This window comes from Lycium barbarum, chromosome 10 (genome assembly GCF_019175385.1).
Source record: "Lycium barbarum isolate Lr01 chromosome 10, ASM1917538v2, whole genome shotgun sequence".
NCBI classification, from domain to species: domain Eukaryota; kingdom Viridiplantae; phylum Streptophyta; class Magnoliopsida; order Solanales; family Solanaceae; genus Lycium; species Lycium barbarum.
In genome coordinates, this window is record NC_083346.1 from 121,131,755 (window position 1) to 121,147,061 (window position 15,307).

The 15,307-nt window shown below is 34.9% G+C and overlaps 1 protein-coding gene and 1 pseudogene across 2 annotated transcripts; both read left to right on the top strand.

Annotated features, from left to right (window-relative positions):
- The first annotated feature begins 4,213 nt into the window (after positions 1–4,213).
- On the top strand, positions 4,214–7,794 carry LOC132614534 (zeatin O-glucosyltransferase-like). 2 transcript variants are annotated; one of them, XM_060328999.1, is made up of 2 exons: positions 4,214–6,037; positions 7,689–7,791. In XM_060328999.1, exon 1 carries the CDS (start codon positions 4,445–4,447, stop codon positions 5,999–6,001), a length of 1,557 nt encoding a protein of 518 aa, XP_060184982.1. In that variant the 5' UTR covers positions 4,214–4,444; the 3' UTR covers positions 6,002–6,037; positions 7,689–7,791. The 2 variants fall into 2 exon arrangements, with proteins under 2 accessions (XP_060184982.1, XP_060184981.1); XM_060328998.1 differs by having other exon boundaries at positions 4,215–6,029; positions 7,689–7,794.
- Positions 7,795–8,648: 854 nt separating this feature from the next.
- Positions 8,649–8,782, top strand: LOC132616390 (U6atac minor spliceosomal RNA; annotated as a pseudogene).
- Positions 8,783–15,307: the final 6,525 nt, after the last annotated feature.

Genomic DNA, 15,307 nt, shown 5'->3' on the forward strand with positions numbered 1-15,307 from the left:
TTGAACAAGGTGACAAAAGGTACTTCGCCGCTTGACAATATAAAACATAAGCATATGGTTATATATGACTTAATTTATGAGCCATGCATGTGATGGTGCACTGTCTTGATAATATTTTTCTTGATAATATTTTTCTTTGTTCACTAATAAATCGACTAGTTAAACTTCCCAAAAATAAATCAAACAAATTATGCAGATGTATTGTCTCTAGTCAGTATTTTTTATTTATTATATCGATGGAGTTTAACATGTTTGATATAATCAATCATTAAAATTTTTGATAACTCTGGAGACAAAATGAAAATGGTAACTTAATTAAACCAGTAGTAGTGAGTGGTAGCTAAGCCTACTGAACAGGCTAGACATGACCAAAAAATTACAAGCGTCATATTGGTTAAATTTGAATATAAAAAAAATCTCCCATTTGAATCCTAGAAACCAAAACTTCTTTCTATTTAGGGAAAAGAGTGGCTCAAGTAAAGAGCTTCTAGAGACAACAAAAAGGGTTGTTATAACATGAAAAATGTTGTTATAGATAGGTAAATAACATGAAAAATCGGTTTGAAATAAAAGTTGGTTATTATAGTGAAATGTTGTTATAGAAGATCACTTCGAGAGGTCAGTTCTATGCATTATCAGTTGTAAAAAATATCCACACAATCAGGTCACTTAAAAGATAGTTATAGCTAATGTCATTTAATAAGATTAATTGATAACTTAGAAAAAATAGTACATGTATAACGTAACATGTTAAAGTACATTAATGATGAAAAAGGACGTACTCATACTTCAAATCTTTTGCAAATAAAGTAGTTTTTGCTTTTTTCTTATATCAAGACATATTGTTTCTTCTTCTAAGGAGTCCGGAGCCTAAATGACATGAATTTGCCACAAAAAAACCAAAAGGGGTTGCCCTTTTCACAATAAACTAAAAAGGGTTTATCGTGGAGGGGCAACATTTTACAAAAAAAAAATTGTCAGATCGGAATTAAAAAAAAAAAAATTGTTACAAAATAAGATTTTGCAAAAACGTTGGTCACCCAGCATTTTACAAACTAAAGTTTTTTTTTTTTTTTTTTTTAATTTTTAAGATGAGGTACCTTTTGATTTTTCCCTTTTAAAATTTCAGTGAAGCTTTTTTTTAATTCAAACATACACCACAAGTCATATAATAATTAACTCAAACAAATATTCTAACTCTACCCTTTCATACAATAATTTAAAATGCGTTTTCTAATATGTGAACATAAAAAAAAAACTAAAATATAAGTTAAATAAACATCACACATTATCTGAATAGTAAATGTTAAATAAAGATTTTTTGTTTGTTTTGTTTATGAAGATGAGGTACCTTTTGATTTTTCCCTTTTAAAATTTCAGTAAAGCTTTTTTTTTTTTAATTCAAACTACACCACAAGTCATATAATAATTAACTCAAACAAATATTCTAACTCTAACATTTCATACAATAATTAAAAATGTGTTTTCTAATATGTGAACATTAAAAAAATACTAAAAATAGAAGTTAAACAAACGTCACACATTATCGAAATAGTCAATGTTAAATTAAATACGTAATTAAACACCACAAGACATATTATATATTTATTATAATAAAGACAACAACATATTCTTGGAAGATTGCATAAGGAAAAAATGATCGTACAACTTAGGAAAAAACATAAAAACCAACAAGCAACAACAACTACTGATTTCTGTCGGGGTAGCGTGCAAGCAAACAGGTCATAACAAGAATCGATGCCCCGATAGAAATCAGTAGTTGTTGTTGCTTGTTGGTTTTTATGTCTTTGCCTAAGTTATACGATCGTTGTTTTCTTATGTAATCTTCCAAGAATATGTTGCTGTCTTTATTATAATAAATATATAATATGTCTTGTGGTGTTTAATTACGTATTTAATTTAACATTTACTATTCAGATAATGTGTGACGTTTATTTAACTTATATTTTTAATATTTTATTTTATGTTCACATATTAGAAAACGCATTTTAAATTATTGTATGAAAGGTTAGAGTTAGAATATTTGTTTGAGTTAATTATTATATGACTTGTGGTGTATGTTTGAATTAAAAAGAAGCTTCACTGAAATTTTAAAAGGGAAAAATCAAAAGGTACCTCATCTGAAAAAAAATAAAAAAATTTAGTTTGTAAAATGTTGGGTGACCAACGTTTTGCTTGACAATTTTTTTTTTTAATTCCGATCTGACCATTTTTTTTTTTTTTTTTTTTGTAAAACGTTGCCCCCTCCACGATAAACCCCTTTTGGTTTATTGTGGAAAGGGCAACCCCTTTTGGTTTTTTTTGACAAATTTATGTCATTTAGGCTCCGGACTCTTCTTCTAAGCTTTTGTTCTTGTCTGTTTTCTTTTGGGTTTGGGCTGAGGCCAAGTCGTTTGATGTGAACTTTCTTGCAATTGTGCAAGACTCCAAAATTCTTGTGACAGTAAGTTTGTAAGGCATGCTTTTCTTGGTTTAATTGTAGGAGCGCAACTTGTGATTTCTTGGTTTACGAGTTCAAACTCGCGGATAAAAGTCTGATATTTAAGTGGAGAAGGATAAAGGAGCAGGTCTATTATCCATTGAGTTTCAAATCGTGTGCAACTAACACTCGAGGATTTCTTGGTTATAAAAAAAAATCAAAGTTTATTTTGTATATCGTTGATGTGAGATGCATTTAAATGGAGAAATATGATCAATGAAGATTCATATAGCCGACCCAACTTGTTCGGGACTGAGGCATAGTTACACAGTAACATGTACATAGTGGCAGATGCAGTTCTTCAACGACGTTATTCAGTCGTTGCGGAGCATAGATCATGTGAAAACTCATTAATTTCAACAAATATTATATTAAACCTATAATATTAAAAGTACAATAAATTCAGTACTAAAATTTTTAAAGGTTGAATCCGTTAAAATTAAGTTTTAAATTCACCCATGCACGTATGAACATGATTCAAGTTAAAAGCAGTGAATTCGGTTGAATTCACAGTAATTTGTCTGCCAATAAGAGTTCGTGGGTGGGTAAAATAGATAGGTGAAAAAAGAGGATTATTAAGACATGTATTACTATTATTTAATTTCTCCACTGTCTTTTGCTTAAGGTATAATTAAACACACATTTTCAAAGATTCAGATTTGCTAGCCTTTCCTTTTTGCCTTCACAACATTCATTATGCAAGTTGCAAGTTGTACCAAAACAGAACATGGACGAATGAAGAAAGATGTAAGAGAAAAGGCATCCTAGGTAATTATTTCTGATTTGTTTGCCTTTTGCAAAACTCTCGTAGTGGCTGCTCTTTAGGGAAATTTGGGTTATTTCCTAAAGAGTAAGAAATGGGTTTGGGGTTTAGCTTTGACTTGTGCTTTAGGTTTATAAAATATAAATTTTATATGTTTAGATAAAAATATAAATATGATAAATTCTTAACGGGTTAACGGTTTACCCTATAAAAAAATTAAGCAATCCGCCCCGCACCGATAAGCCGTTAATTATAAAATTCTAATCCGTTCCGTTCCCCAACTGCTAATCCGATAACTCAATACCTATAAGCAATTTTTGCAGTTGGATTATCGGTAACGGTTCAATTTTTAGCAACCCTACCTCACAACACTCATTATGCGAGTTGCACTATAATATACCAGTTGTTTTTTTTTTTTTTTTTTTTCATATTTAATGTATAACGTCATAAAACTTTCATGTCAATCTCGTAACTAATTTTTATAACCAATGTGTCTGTCGGTTATTTTATAATACTGATTAATTATGTTGAAATAAATGACAATTACCATCGATTTTTTCTTTTAAAAAAAAACTTTTCTTGTTTAGTCGTGCTGGCTGACTCTTTTTTTTTTAGTTTCTCGAACTCGCAACTTTCGGGTTGAAAGTGAAGGACGCTTACCATCTGAGCAACCCCTGGCTGACTCTGTTTGTTATTTAACCTTCTTTTTCTAGAAGATTTTCAGAAAATACTGCTGAGTTTTTAATTTAGTTAATCGATAGAGGCTAATCCTCGAAAAATTGTGTGCTTCTAGAACTCAACAACGTCAAAAAAAAAAAAAAAAAAACACCCCACTCAAATGATGGATGCACACAAGTGGACATTATGTCTCACAAGATAAAACAAGTTTCATGACGTAATGATATACGACATATTTTTTGTACATATTATTAGTCATTGCCTCCGATTGAAAGCTAAAGGAACTGAGTTCTGAGAGTAAATTTTTTCTTTCTTGTGTATGTATACACACCTCAACAACTACTTTAGGAAAGGTACTCAATATTTTCAAGTCTTACTTCTGCTTACTTTTGTTCAATTCCCCTAGACTTCAAAGTCATTACATTGAAGAAATACAAGCTCAATCAGGTGACAGGGAGGATCTGATAGAAGTACGAAATTCCAATTTTTCTAAATATTCTACTATGACACAAGTTCAATCAGGAGACAAGGAGGATCCAACACAAGTACATAATTTTGATTTTTGTACTTCCATAACACAAACTCAAACAGGAGACAGCGAGGATCCACGAAATTCCGATATTTCCACTTCTTCCATGTCTAGCTATGAGAATTTAACAAACCATGAACTTGACAACTTGAGAAAACAAGATCATGAAGTAGCTATAGTCATGGTTCCATTTCCAGCACAAGGCCATCTGAATCAACTTCTTCAACTTGCCTGTTTAATCTCCTCATCATATAATCTTCCTGTCTACTATGTTGGCTCAGCTACACATAATCTTCAAGCTCAGGTTCGAGCCAACGCCTTAAATCCATCAGACATAGCCAAAATCCATTTCCATGACATCCCAACTCCTGAATTTGCCTCACCTTCACCTAACTTTAATGCCTTAAGCAAATTTCCATCACATCTTCAACCATCATGGGATGCTTCTATGCTTCTTCGCGAGCATATTTCTTCTTTCTTACGTGATATTTCCTCAAAATCAAGACGAGTTGTTGTTGTTCATGACTGTTTAATGTCCTACAACGTTCAGGATGTTTCGTCATTGCACAACACGGAGTCCTATGTATTTAATTGCATATCAGCTTTCAGTTTGTACTGTTTTATATGCTTATACAGTGGAATTTATGTCCAACTTGAAGAGGAATTGCTTAAAAAGTTGCCTTCCTCTGAAGGAATTATGACAGATGGAATCAAGAATCTTGGATCTCTTCAGAGTCCACATATGGATATTAGATCAGGTGATATCCATAATACAAGCAAAGTAATCGAAGGTGAGTTTCTTGATTTGGTTGCACAAATAGCAACTAAACAGAACAAGAAACAATGGGCTATTGGACCGATTTTGCCTACTAAACTAGATTGTGTCTCGAATAGGGAGAATATATGTTTGGAGTGGCTTAACAAACAACCTCCAAGATCAGTTCTTTACGTATCTTTCGGAACAACAACTTCATTTTCCGATAGGGAAATCAAGGAGCTCGCGATGGGATTAGAACAGAGTAAGCAGAGGTTTATATGGGTGTTGAGAGATGCTGATAGAGGAGATATATTTATGGGGGAAGTTAGGAAAGTTGAGTTGCCAGAAGGGTTTGAAGAAAGAGTAAAAGGGGTCGGGTTAGTGGTAAGAGAATGGGCCCCACAACCAGAAATCTTGGCTCATTCGTCCACGGGCGGGTTCATGAGTCATTGTGGATGGAATTCTTGTATAGAAAGTATCACTATGGGGATTCCAATAGCTGCTTGGCCTATGCATTCTGACCAACCGAAAAATGGTTTCTTGGTAACGGAATTGTTGAAAGTAGGCCTAATTGTGAGGGAGTGGGAGAAACGCGAAGAGCTAGTGAGTGCATCTACCATTGAGAATGTCGTGAGGAAGTTGATGGCATCGGAAGAAGGCGATGCGATTAGGATAAGAGCAAAAGAATTGGGAGAAGCCGTAAGGCGTTCCACAGAGAAGGGGGGTGCTTCTCGAATGGAGTTGGATTCTTTTATCGCGCATATCACAAGATAGACTTGTTTTTCTACCAGAAGTTTTCCAAGTATTTTGGTTACTTCTCATTTTCCTTTAAATTAACCTGTCACTAGTCTGCTTCTTAACAGATGATTAAGCTAGTTTTAACATGAATAAATGTTTGCGTTTATGCTTTACCAAAATATCTTTTACATACTCCATATACTTTCTGTTATTTATCTTTCTTTTGGATCATCAACTACAATAACTGATGAAAGAGCAAGATTTTTTTTTGTATCTCATGAAAGAAATCTAATTCATTACTATTAACTTGCATTAATTGTATTACTTGAACATGGAAAAAAATTCAAGATAGTTGAACTTTTAAGATATGGAAGTCCGGTCTTTGTTGAAATCAACATTTCACTCCTCCAGAGAGGTCCTTATTTTCATTAGAATATACTCCTTCCATCCCAATTTAATTGTTACTTTAGTTCTTTTCACGTCCATTAAGAAAGCAAAAAAAAAATATAAGGTAATTTACAAAGTGACCCTTTTTCGTCATATGCTTTTTGAGAATTGGATAATATAAAAAGAACTACTTATGTTGTTGCCAACTTTAATCTTGAAATCGTAAAGTGACAATTATTTCGAGCTAAAGCGACAGTTAAAATGGGAAGGGGGCAGTAACACACTTCAAATGCTGCAGAAACTGTACAAGATTTTGTATAACATTAATTTTAGATTTTCTGCATTTTGACTTTCAGATTTCAGCATTTTGACTTTCAGATTTTCTGCATTTTGACTTTCACGTTATCTATGTGTCCAAAGTTCATTGCTATATGTGCATATGACTTGTAGTTAATCCATAAAATTAAATTTATTCTGTTAGTAACATAATGCAAAGACTTTCTTGTACCTATACATACACTTGTACTGTTTAATATTCAGACATTCAATTCCAAGATTTCACTTCTCCAAAAATTTTCCAATGGCTGATGAATGCATTTCAAAAGTTGCTATAGTGATGGTGCCATTTCCAGCACAAGGCCATCTCAACCTATTTCTCCATCTCTCTCGACTCGTTTCCTCGTACAATATCCCTGTCCATTATGTTGGAACTACAGCTCACATTCAACAAGCGAACTAGCTCAATTTTCTATTAGCTCATGTAAGATCTATAGTCTATTAGCTCAATAGGTGATTTTAGCGAACTAGCTCAAATTTCTCCGTGATTCTTCGACAGCATTTTCTATGCCTTGTCGATCTGTGAATCAGTCAATTCTTTGTCAGGAAAAGTAATGTGATTTATGGAAGCCAGATTTGATGAATCCTTGTGGAAAAGAAAAGCTTTGACACCAACTGCGTTTTCTTGTGCTGCTTGTTTTCTCAATTATGCTATGTCAAGCTAATCGTTTAAACCATATTGGGCGTATTAAGTGCAATTGATATTCGGCCAGAATCAGTACTAAAAACAATAGTCAAGTTTCTATCTTTTTCCTTTTCACGAAACACTTCTTCTGGTCATGTTATTTTTCCTCCAACCACGAGTTTTTTCCTCCATTATCACAAGTTCCCGGCATTTTAGCTTAACAAGCCACTCAAGATAAATTAACTTGATTTCATATCTCATATCTGTCGCATCTTGTGACATGACATTCTTTTTCCCTCTTGAATCTGTGACTTTATGGTCACTCTCATGTGAATGTAATGATCCCTAAAAACTTATTATGTGTTTGCTATGCAGATAGGTGACTTTGGAATCTTGGTGAGGTCTGGGTTCAGTGTCTCCAAAGCCCTCTTCTTTAACTTCTTATCTGCACTAGTGGCACTAGCGGGAACTGCACTGGTTAGTATTAATCTGTTGGCATGAGCCAAGATTTTGCTATTCTTATCGCATTTGATTGAACCAAAATTTTGTTATGCCATTTAGGCATTGACATTGGGACAAGATGCTGGTCATTCGTCATTGATTGAGGTGAGATTCTTATTCAAGCTACTGCTCCGATACTTTTTATGAGTTCATAGAAGAGTGCCTCTCTTATTTCTAATACAAAGGGTGTTTGACTAAGCTTATAAGCTGGTTAAACTGGCTTATAAACACTTTTTGGCTTATCTACGTGGAAAATGTCTAAATGCTTATAAGTCAAATGTTATCATCCAAAATCAGTCATAAGTTGGTCATTCCAAACTTATTGCTTTTTAGCTATAAGCATTTTTAGTTTTACTATTTTATCCTCAATTTGTTTTTTTGATTCTCAAAATACCTTTCTCTCCTTTTCTTTACAAAGGTACTTTTAATTTATAATTCTTGGAAAAATTTGAAGAGTATATTTTAGGCATTTTAACGAAAGAACAACTTATCAACACTTTTTTTTTACCAAAAACATCAACGGCTTATTTTTCAATTTCAGCACTTTTATCCAAACACGTACCAACTTATTTATAAACTCAGTTTTCAACACTTAAAATGCTTTTAGCACTCTAAACTTATCAGCTATTTACAATCAGCTAATCCAAACGGGCTCTGCAGGGGTTTACTGCTGGCGGCTTCATCTACATTTCGGTTGCTGGAGTGTTGGCTGAAATGAATAATAGTGGAAGGACGACGTTGGTGAATGCATTAGTCCAACTTATCTCGCTGGTATCAGGGGTGGTTGTTGCTCTTTGCATCTCCCTTATTGAATGACGATATTCGCTATTTCTCGTGTTAGTAGAGAGGAGAGACGGTTGGCGTCTTCCCTGACAGGTACGAGAACAGCCTTCCGGGGTTTACCTGTTATGACACATCCGGGCACACTACACACATCATGAGAAGTTCATCTTTTGCATTTTATTTTCTTCTCCTTCGGCATTTTGGCTTGTCATGTTGGTTGTATAAATCAGCAAAAGAGGATAAAATACGATGTCTGAATTTGTAAAGTCTAGCGTTAGACGTCTTGAATATTTATATAACCTACAAGCACAAGGTAGGGGAAAAAATGTTGTATCTTTTTTTGGATTTCATGTAACATTTGTGACAAGAAATTTAGCGACCCATTCCCGTCTATATTTTGACCGAATTGACTTGTGTACATATCGACTATTCCACAAGGTAATATAGTAATTGATGGCAGAGGCGGATCTGAACTTTATGAGTTCAAGTTCGAAATCTACTGCAACCATTTGATTTGCTGGGCTTGAAATCAATTTTTGGACTTATCGAGCCAAAGCTACTTGATTTGGATGAACCTATACCTATACCGTAATCATACCCTCTACATATGGCCTGATTGATGGTAATGAAATGTGGTGGCACATCAAGTCAATGGAACAAGGTGGCAAAAGGTACTTTGTCGCTTGACAATTAGTAGTTAGAGAAATGGATTATAAAACATAAGCATATGGTTATATATGACTTAATTTCTGAGCCAGGCATGTGATGGTGCACTTCCCAAAAATGAATCAAACAAAATATGCAGATGTATTGTCTCTAGTTTGTATTTTTTTATTTATTATATCGATGGAGTTTAACATGTTTGATATAATCAATCATTAAAATTTTTGATAACTCTGGACACAAAATGAAAATGGTTACTTAATTAAACCAGTAGTAGTGAGCGGTACCAAAGCCTACTGAACAGGCTAGACATGACAAAAAAATTACAAGCGTCATATTGGTTAAATTTGAATATAAAAAAATCTCCCATTTGAATCCTAGAAACCAAAACTTCTTTATATTTAGGGAAAGAGTGGCTAAGTAAATAGCTTTTAGAGACAACAGAAAGGGTTGTTGTAACATGAAAAATCTTGTTATAGATAGGTAAATAACATGAAAAATCTGTTTTATATAAAAGTTGGTTATTATAATGAAATGTTATTATAGAAGATCACTTCTATAGAGAGGTAAGTTCCAGCACTATCGATTGTAAAAAATATCTACACAATCAAGTCATTTAAAAGCTAATTATAGCTAACGCTATCTAATAAGATTAATTGATAACTTAGAATAAATAGTACATGTATAACTTAACATGTTAAAGTACACTAATGATGAAAAAGTACGTACTCATACTTCAAATCTTTTGCAAATAAAGTAGTTTTTGCTTTTTTCTTGTATCAAGACATATTTGTTTCTTCTTCCAAGCTTTTGTGCTCGTCTGTTTTCTTTTGGGCTGAGGCCAAGTCATTTGATGTGAACTTTCTTGTAATTGTGCAAGACTCCAAAATTCTTGTGACAGTACGTTTGTAAGGCAAGCTTTTCTTGGTTTAATTGTAGGAGCGCAACTTGTGATTTCTTAGTTTATGAGTTCAAACTCGCGGATAAAAATATGATATTTAAGTGGAGAAGGATAAAGGAGCAGGTCTATTATCCATTGAGTTTCAAATCGTGTGCAACTAACACTCGAGGATTTCTTGGTTATAAAAAAAAAATCAAAGTTTATTTTGTATATCGTTGGTGTGAGATGAATTTAAATGGAGAAATATGATCAATGAAGATTCATATAGCCGACCCAACTTGTTTGGGACTGAGGCATAGTTACATAGTGGCAGATGCAGTTCTTCAACGACGTTATTCAGTCGTTGCGGAGCATAGGTCATGTGAAAACTCGTTAATTTCAACAAATATTATATTAAACCTATAATATTAAAAGTACAATAAATTCAGTACTAAAAATCTTAAAGGTTGAATCCGTTAAAATTAAGTTTTAACTTCACCCCTGCACGTATGAACATGATTCAAGTTAAAATCAGTGAATTCGGTTGAATTCACAGTAATTTGTCTGCCAATAGGAGTTCGTGGGTGGGTAAAATAGATAGGTGAAAAAAGAGGATTATTAAGACATGTATTACTATTAGTTAATTTCTCCACTGTCTTTTGCTTAAGGTATGGGTGTCCAGTGGGCCGGGCCGGGCCGGGCCATTTTAACGTGAGCCACAAGGGGCTGGGTCGGGGTCGGGCCGTAAGTTAAGGGGCCAGGCTGGGGGCCGGGCTTGGAGAGGAAAAGGGTGTCCGGCCCAGTTGTTATGTCCCGTGTTTTCGTACAATTGGAAATCGAGAAATAATTACGACTTGTATGTTATAAGGAAATATATTGATTTTTGTGAATATGACCATGTTGGTTATGGAATCATTAATGTCAAGACCTCGGGGAAGGCCGAGGGTAAATTTGGAATTTCGGAAATTAGTTTCGCGAATTACAAAACGGGACCTTTCGAGAATTGGGCCAAGGCAAATATGACACAAAGTTTAGGCCCAAGGGATTAGGGTGGCCGGCCTTAGCAAGGCCCAAACCCATTATGTTGATGTCATGTGCATAGCACATGACTCTTAAAAGGATATATATCATGTACACTTGATAATTATCAAGAAAATAGAACAAAAATTCAAGAACACCCCACAAAAGGGCTTCGGCCGAACTAAGAAAGAGAAGAGAAAGAAATTCTCCAAGCCTTGTTTGTGATCCAAAAATCCTAATTTCTACATAGTTGTGAAGTACTCAAGACCCTCTTCAACGGGGTATAATTAGTTTGGCACAAGGACCTCGTTTACGACAAGTCGGGTTTTCAAGAAAAGGTGAGAATTCTTACACTTTAATGCTATAGAATTGATATGAATATGTTAAAGATTGGGAATAGAGGAGAATCCCGTAACTTTGATGTAAATAGAAAGCCGTGGGTGTGTGTGTATATTGTGTGTTGGCCGTGAGCCATAGGGAGAAGAAAGTGAGGTGAATTGATCTTGTTTAGTTGGTATAATGTGTTGTTGTGATCCTTGTGTCGTAAATGATTGATTGATGAATTAAATTGGCGTTGGAAAATGATTTCGGATATTATCGGAAAGCGTATACCTTCGGTATCATTATGTATATCATTGTATATTTAGAGTGCTAAATATGAGTTATAGTTGATATTAATGAATTCGGAATGAAACGACGCAAGTTAGAATGTTCGTCGTGAATTTTCGTTGTTTTGAAGAATTATGGAAAGTAATGGATTTTGGGCAATTTCGTGTATGGCTTGGAATGTATTTTGAATGTGATGGCATAATCTTGAATGAGTGAATGAATACAATAATTAGGCTTTTGAAGTTTGAATAGGGTTTATATTGTTGAATGATGTTTGGGTTGTTGTTGTTGATGTATTCTGAGCCGAGCTAAGCCTCGGGGATGTTAGATTTATAGGGGAAATGCTGCCGAAATTTCGGCAGGCAAAAATGAAGTTAAAGGCATTTTTAAGCCTAAGAATCTCAATTGGTAACTTTGACCATTTGCAGATTTCAGACGAAACGGGACTGGACTTTTGGGAGAGCATATGACATCTGTGAGGTATGTAAAGCTACCCACTCCTTCGTTTGGCATATCTTAGTATGATAGGCGAATATGAGAACTTCCGGAGCATTTCTGCTCCTCGAAACCCGATCCACAGAAAGGTTACTATTCATTCAATTCAATTGAAGCCTAAGGGCTCTATTTTGGCTAGAATGCCACCACTCGTCCGAAACCTATCGAAATGTGGTCGGGTAACTTAGAAATGATTATGTATGACCCTTTGGCCTATAAATGTTCGGAAAATATGTTCGCCACCTCAATTTGACTCGAGGTGGGCCCGCTACCCCGAAACGCCCTAATTGTCTTATTGGGCTATCTTTGTGAATAAAGTTTGACATGCTACTTTCGATTTTGGAACTTCCTCCTACGGGATATGTTTTGAATATTACGATGCGCTAAGTTACGTTTTGAGCTATACGTACTATTTTGGAAACGTTTTGTGAAATGAAACCTTATATCGACTAAGTATTCGATTACTTTGTATTATGAAATGACTTATGGGATTACTCTGCTTTGAAAGACTATTTTGAAGTATGATTTGCATTTGTTTTCTCACGACTCCGCTCGTGCCTTATTATGACTTCGTTCACCGGTTCCCGGGCCGGTTTTGATTCGTGCGCCTTATAATAATTCGGCCGTATGCTGTGTTACGGTTCCCGAGGCTTCGCCATAGGGCCGGGTTCCGTTTGGAGTTATGCTGTGATATGGCTCGTGATGCGATACGCTCACCTATGATTATGTTTGTGTTCGGGGATGTACGGAGATTTGAAACCTTCTGGTGTTATGCTGTGTGTGGCGCCAACGTCGGAGTGGCGACCACGTCCCTAAGCGTGTGCATGATTTCGTTTGCATTATATATACGTATATGATTTTGATACGGATTTTGACATACCAATTTGTATTCCATTTTGTTATCTGATTTGCTTTCAGTTTTGATCCATATTTCTGTACTCCGTGCTTTACATACTCAGTACATATTTCGTACTGACCCCCTTTCTTCGGGGGCTGCGTTTTATGCCCGCAGGTACAGACATTGGTGATCCTCCACAGTAGGCTTCCCTCTTTGCTACTCCGGAGTACTCCTCTTTGATCCGGAGTCCACTTTTGGTACAGACTCCTTTTGCTTTGTATATATTCTGTACATTTGACTATTTGGGTACGGCGGGGCCCGGTCTCGCCATATGTCTTTGTTTTGAATTCGTAGAGGCCTGTAGTCATATATGTGGGATGAGGGTCCTATATGTGTTGGTTTGATTTCGTTTTCTGGTCTTAAAGCGGTCTGTTCATTATGATGGCCCCAAATGGCCCTTATGCCTACGTTTGCACTTTTGACCGGCGATGTCTATTCCGCCGCTCAGTTTGTATTTGATATGGTAGTTTGATTTGGCGTGACCGCTTAAGACATATTTTCATATAAATTATGTTTGATATGATTTCGTAAAATTCGGAAATAAGTTTGGACCTTATAATGAATGTGTGATTCGGTCTGGGCACCCAGGTAGGGTGCCAGTCGCGGCCCACGGGGCTGGGTCGTGACACCAGTCCACCTCGGATAGGGGCTACACCTCGAGCTAACCGGGCCTGTTAGTGGGCCGGGCTGGGTTTTAGTTAATGGGCCGAGCCAGATTTTAATTATTTTTAAAAAAAATTCTAATACTAAAATTTATTAAGTTTGATACTTTAAAATCTAGTTGTTGTCAACTTTATTTTAACCATCAAGTTCCTTAAATTATACTTTGTCCGTATTTTCAATCTATAAATACCATTCATTCTTCTCCATATTATCTCACAATTCCCTACTCTCCTCTTTCTCTAAATTTCCTACTCATCTAAATGGGAACTAAATGGGAACAATGCACATGAGTTTTGATACTAAACCAAAGTTCTTAATTTAATTATCTCATCTGATCCTAAGTCCTAATGTCATGTGCAGATTGTCACACCTCCATCATCGGCGGAGGCATTTCAATACGCTAAAAAATATTTAATTATTATTATATATAAAATATTTGAAATAATATATTATTATAGATATATATAACTCATAGTTTATATTATTATATACTGTATAACCTATTGAAATATTTTTGAACTTGTGTAAGCCAATAGCAAGATGGTAACTTAAAAGCGGTATTTGATTTATTTCACGCATCAACAATTTCAGAGGCTTGTCATTTCACTGATTTTGTCAACCTCTTATAATGTCTTGTTGCTTTTGGGCACTGATCAATGTTTGTCCCTCCTTGCAGAAATTTATCTTGGAGTTGCTGCTTGTGTAGGATTAGTTTTACACAATTACATTTATAGTTCTATTTTGATTGTGTACAGATTATTATTCTTGTAAATAAAATTATAACACAAATTTGAAAAGAAATTCAAAGGCTCAGTGAGCCTTTAGTTTTATTAATCGATAATTGCAAAGTCGAATTTAAACTTTAAAGCTTACAAACTTACATTTATTTTTCTTTGATTTCGTAAACTTAAACTAGAAAAGGAAAATTCAATTTGACAACTCTTCAAATTTAAATCTACATATTTTCCACCATTTTATTCAATTCTTCCATATTAACATTAGGAGGAATTGGCTCAAAATTTTCATAATCGACATCTCCATACATTGGAGATGTTTGTACCGATGGATCTCCAAGTGACATTATATCTTCAAGTTGCTGGTCTTCTCTTGGATCTTGTTCTCTTCCTTGATTTCTTCGCTCTGATCAAATCCAATCTCTAAAACATACTAGAACATTCATTGCGTTGCTGCCTAATGAGTGTCGGTTGTCTCCGAGCTGCTGCCTTCCTTGGCTAAATGCACTTTCTGATGCAACAGTTGACATTGGAACATTTAGCACATCTCTAGCCATTGTTGAAAGAACGGGAAATTGTCTTCTATTGTTCCTCCACCAATCCAGTGCATTAACTCCATCTTCGAAAGGCTCCAATGGCTGTCTTAAAAAAAGGAGAGCTAATTAGTTTTCATTTAGTATCAATTAAATATTAACGGATCCGACTCCTCTCCATTTTCATTGTCTCCATTTTCCCCAAGTTCTTACTT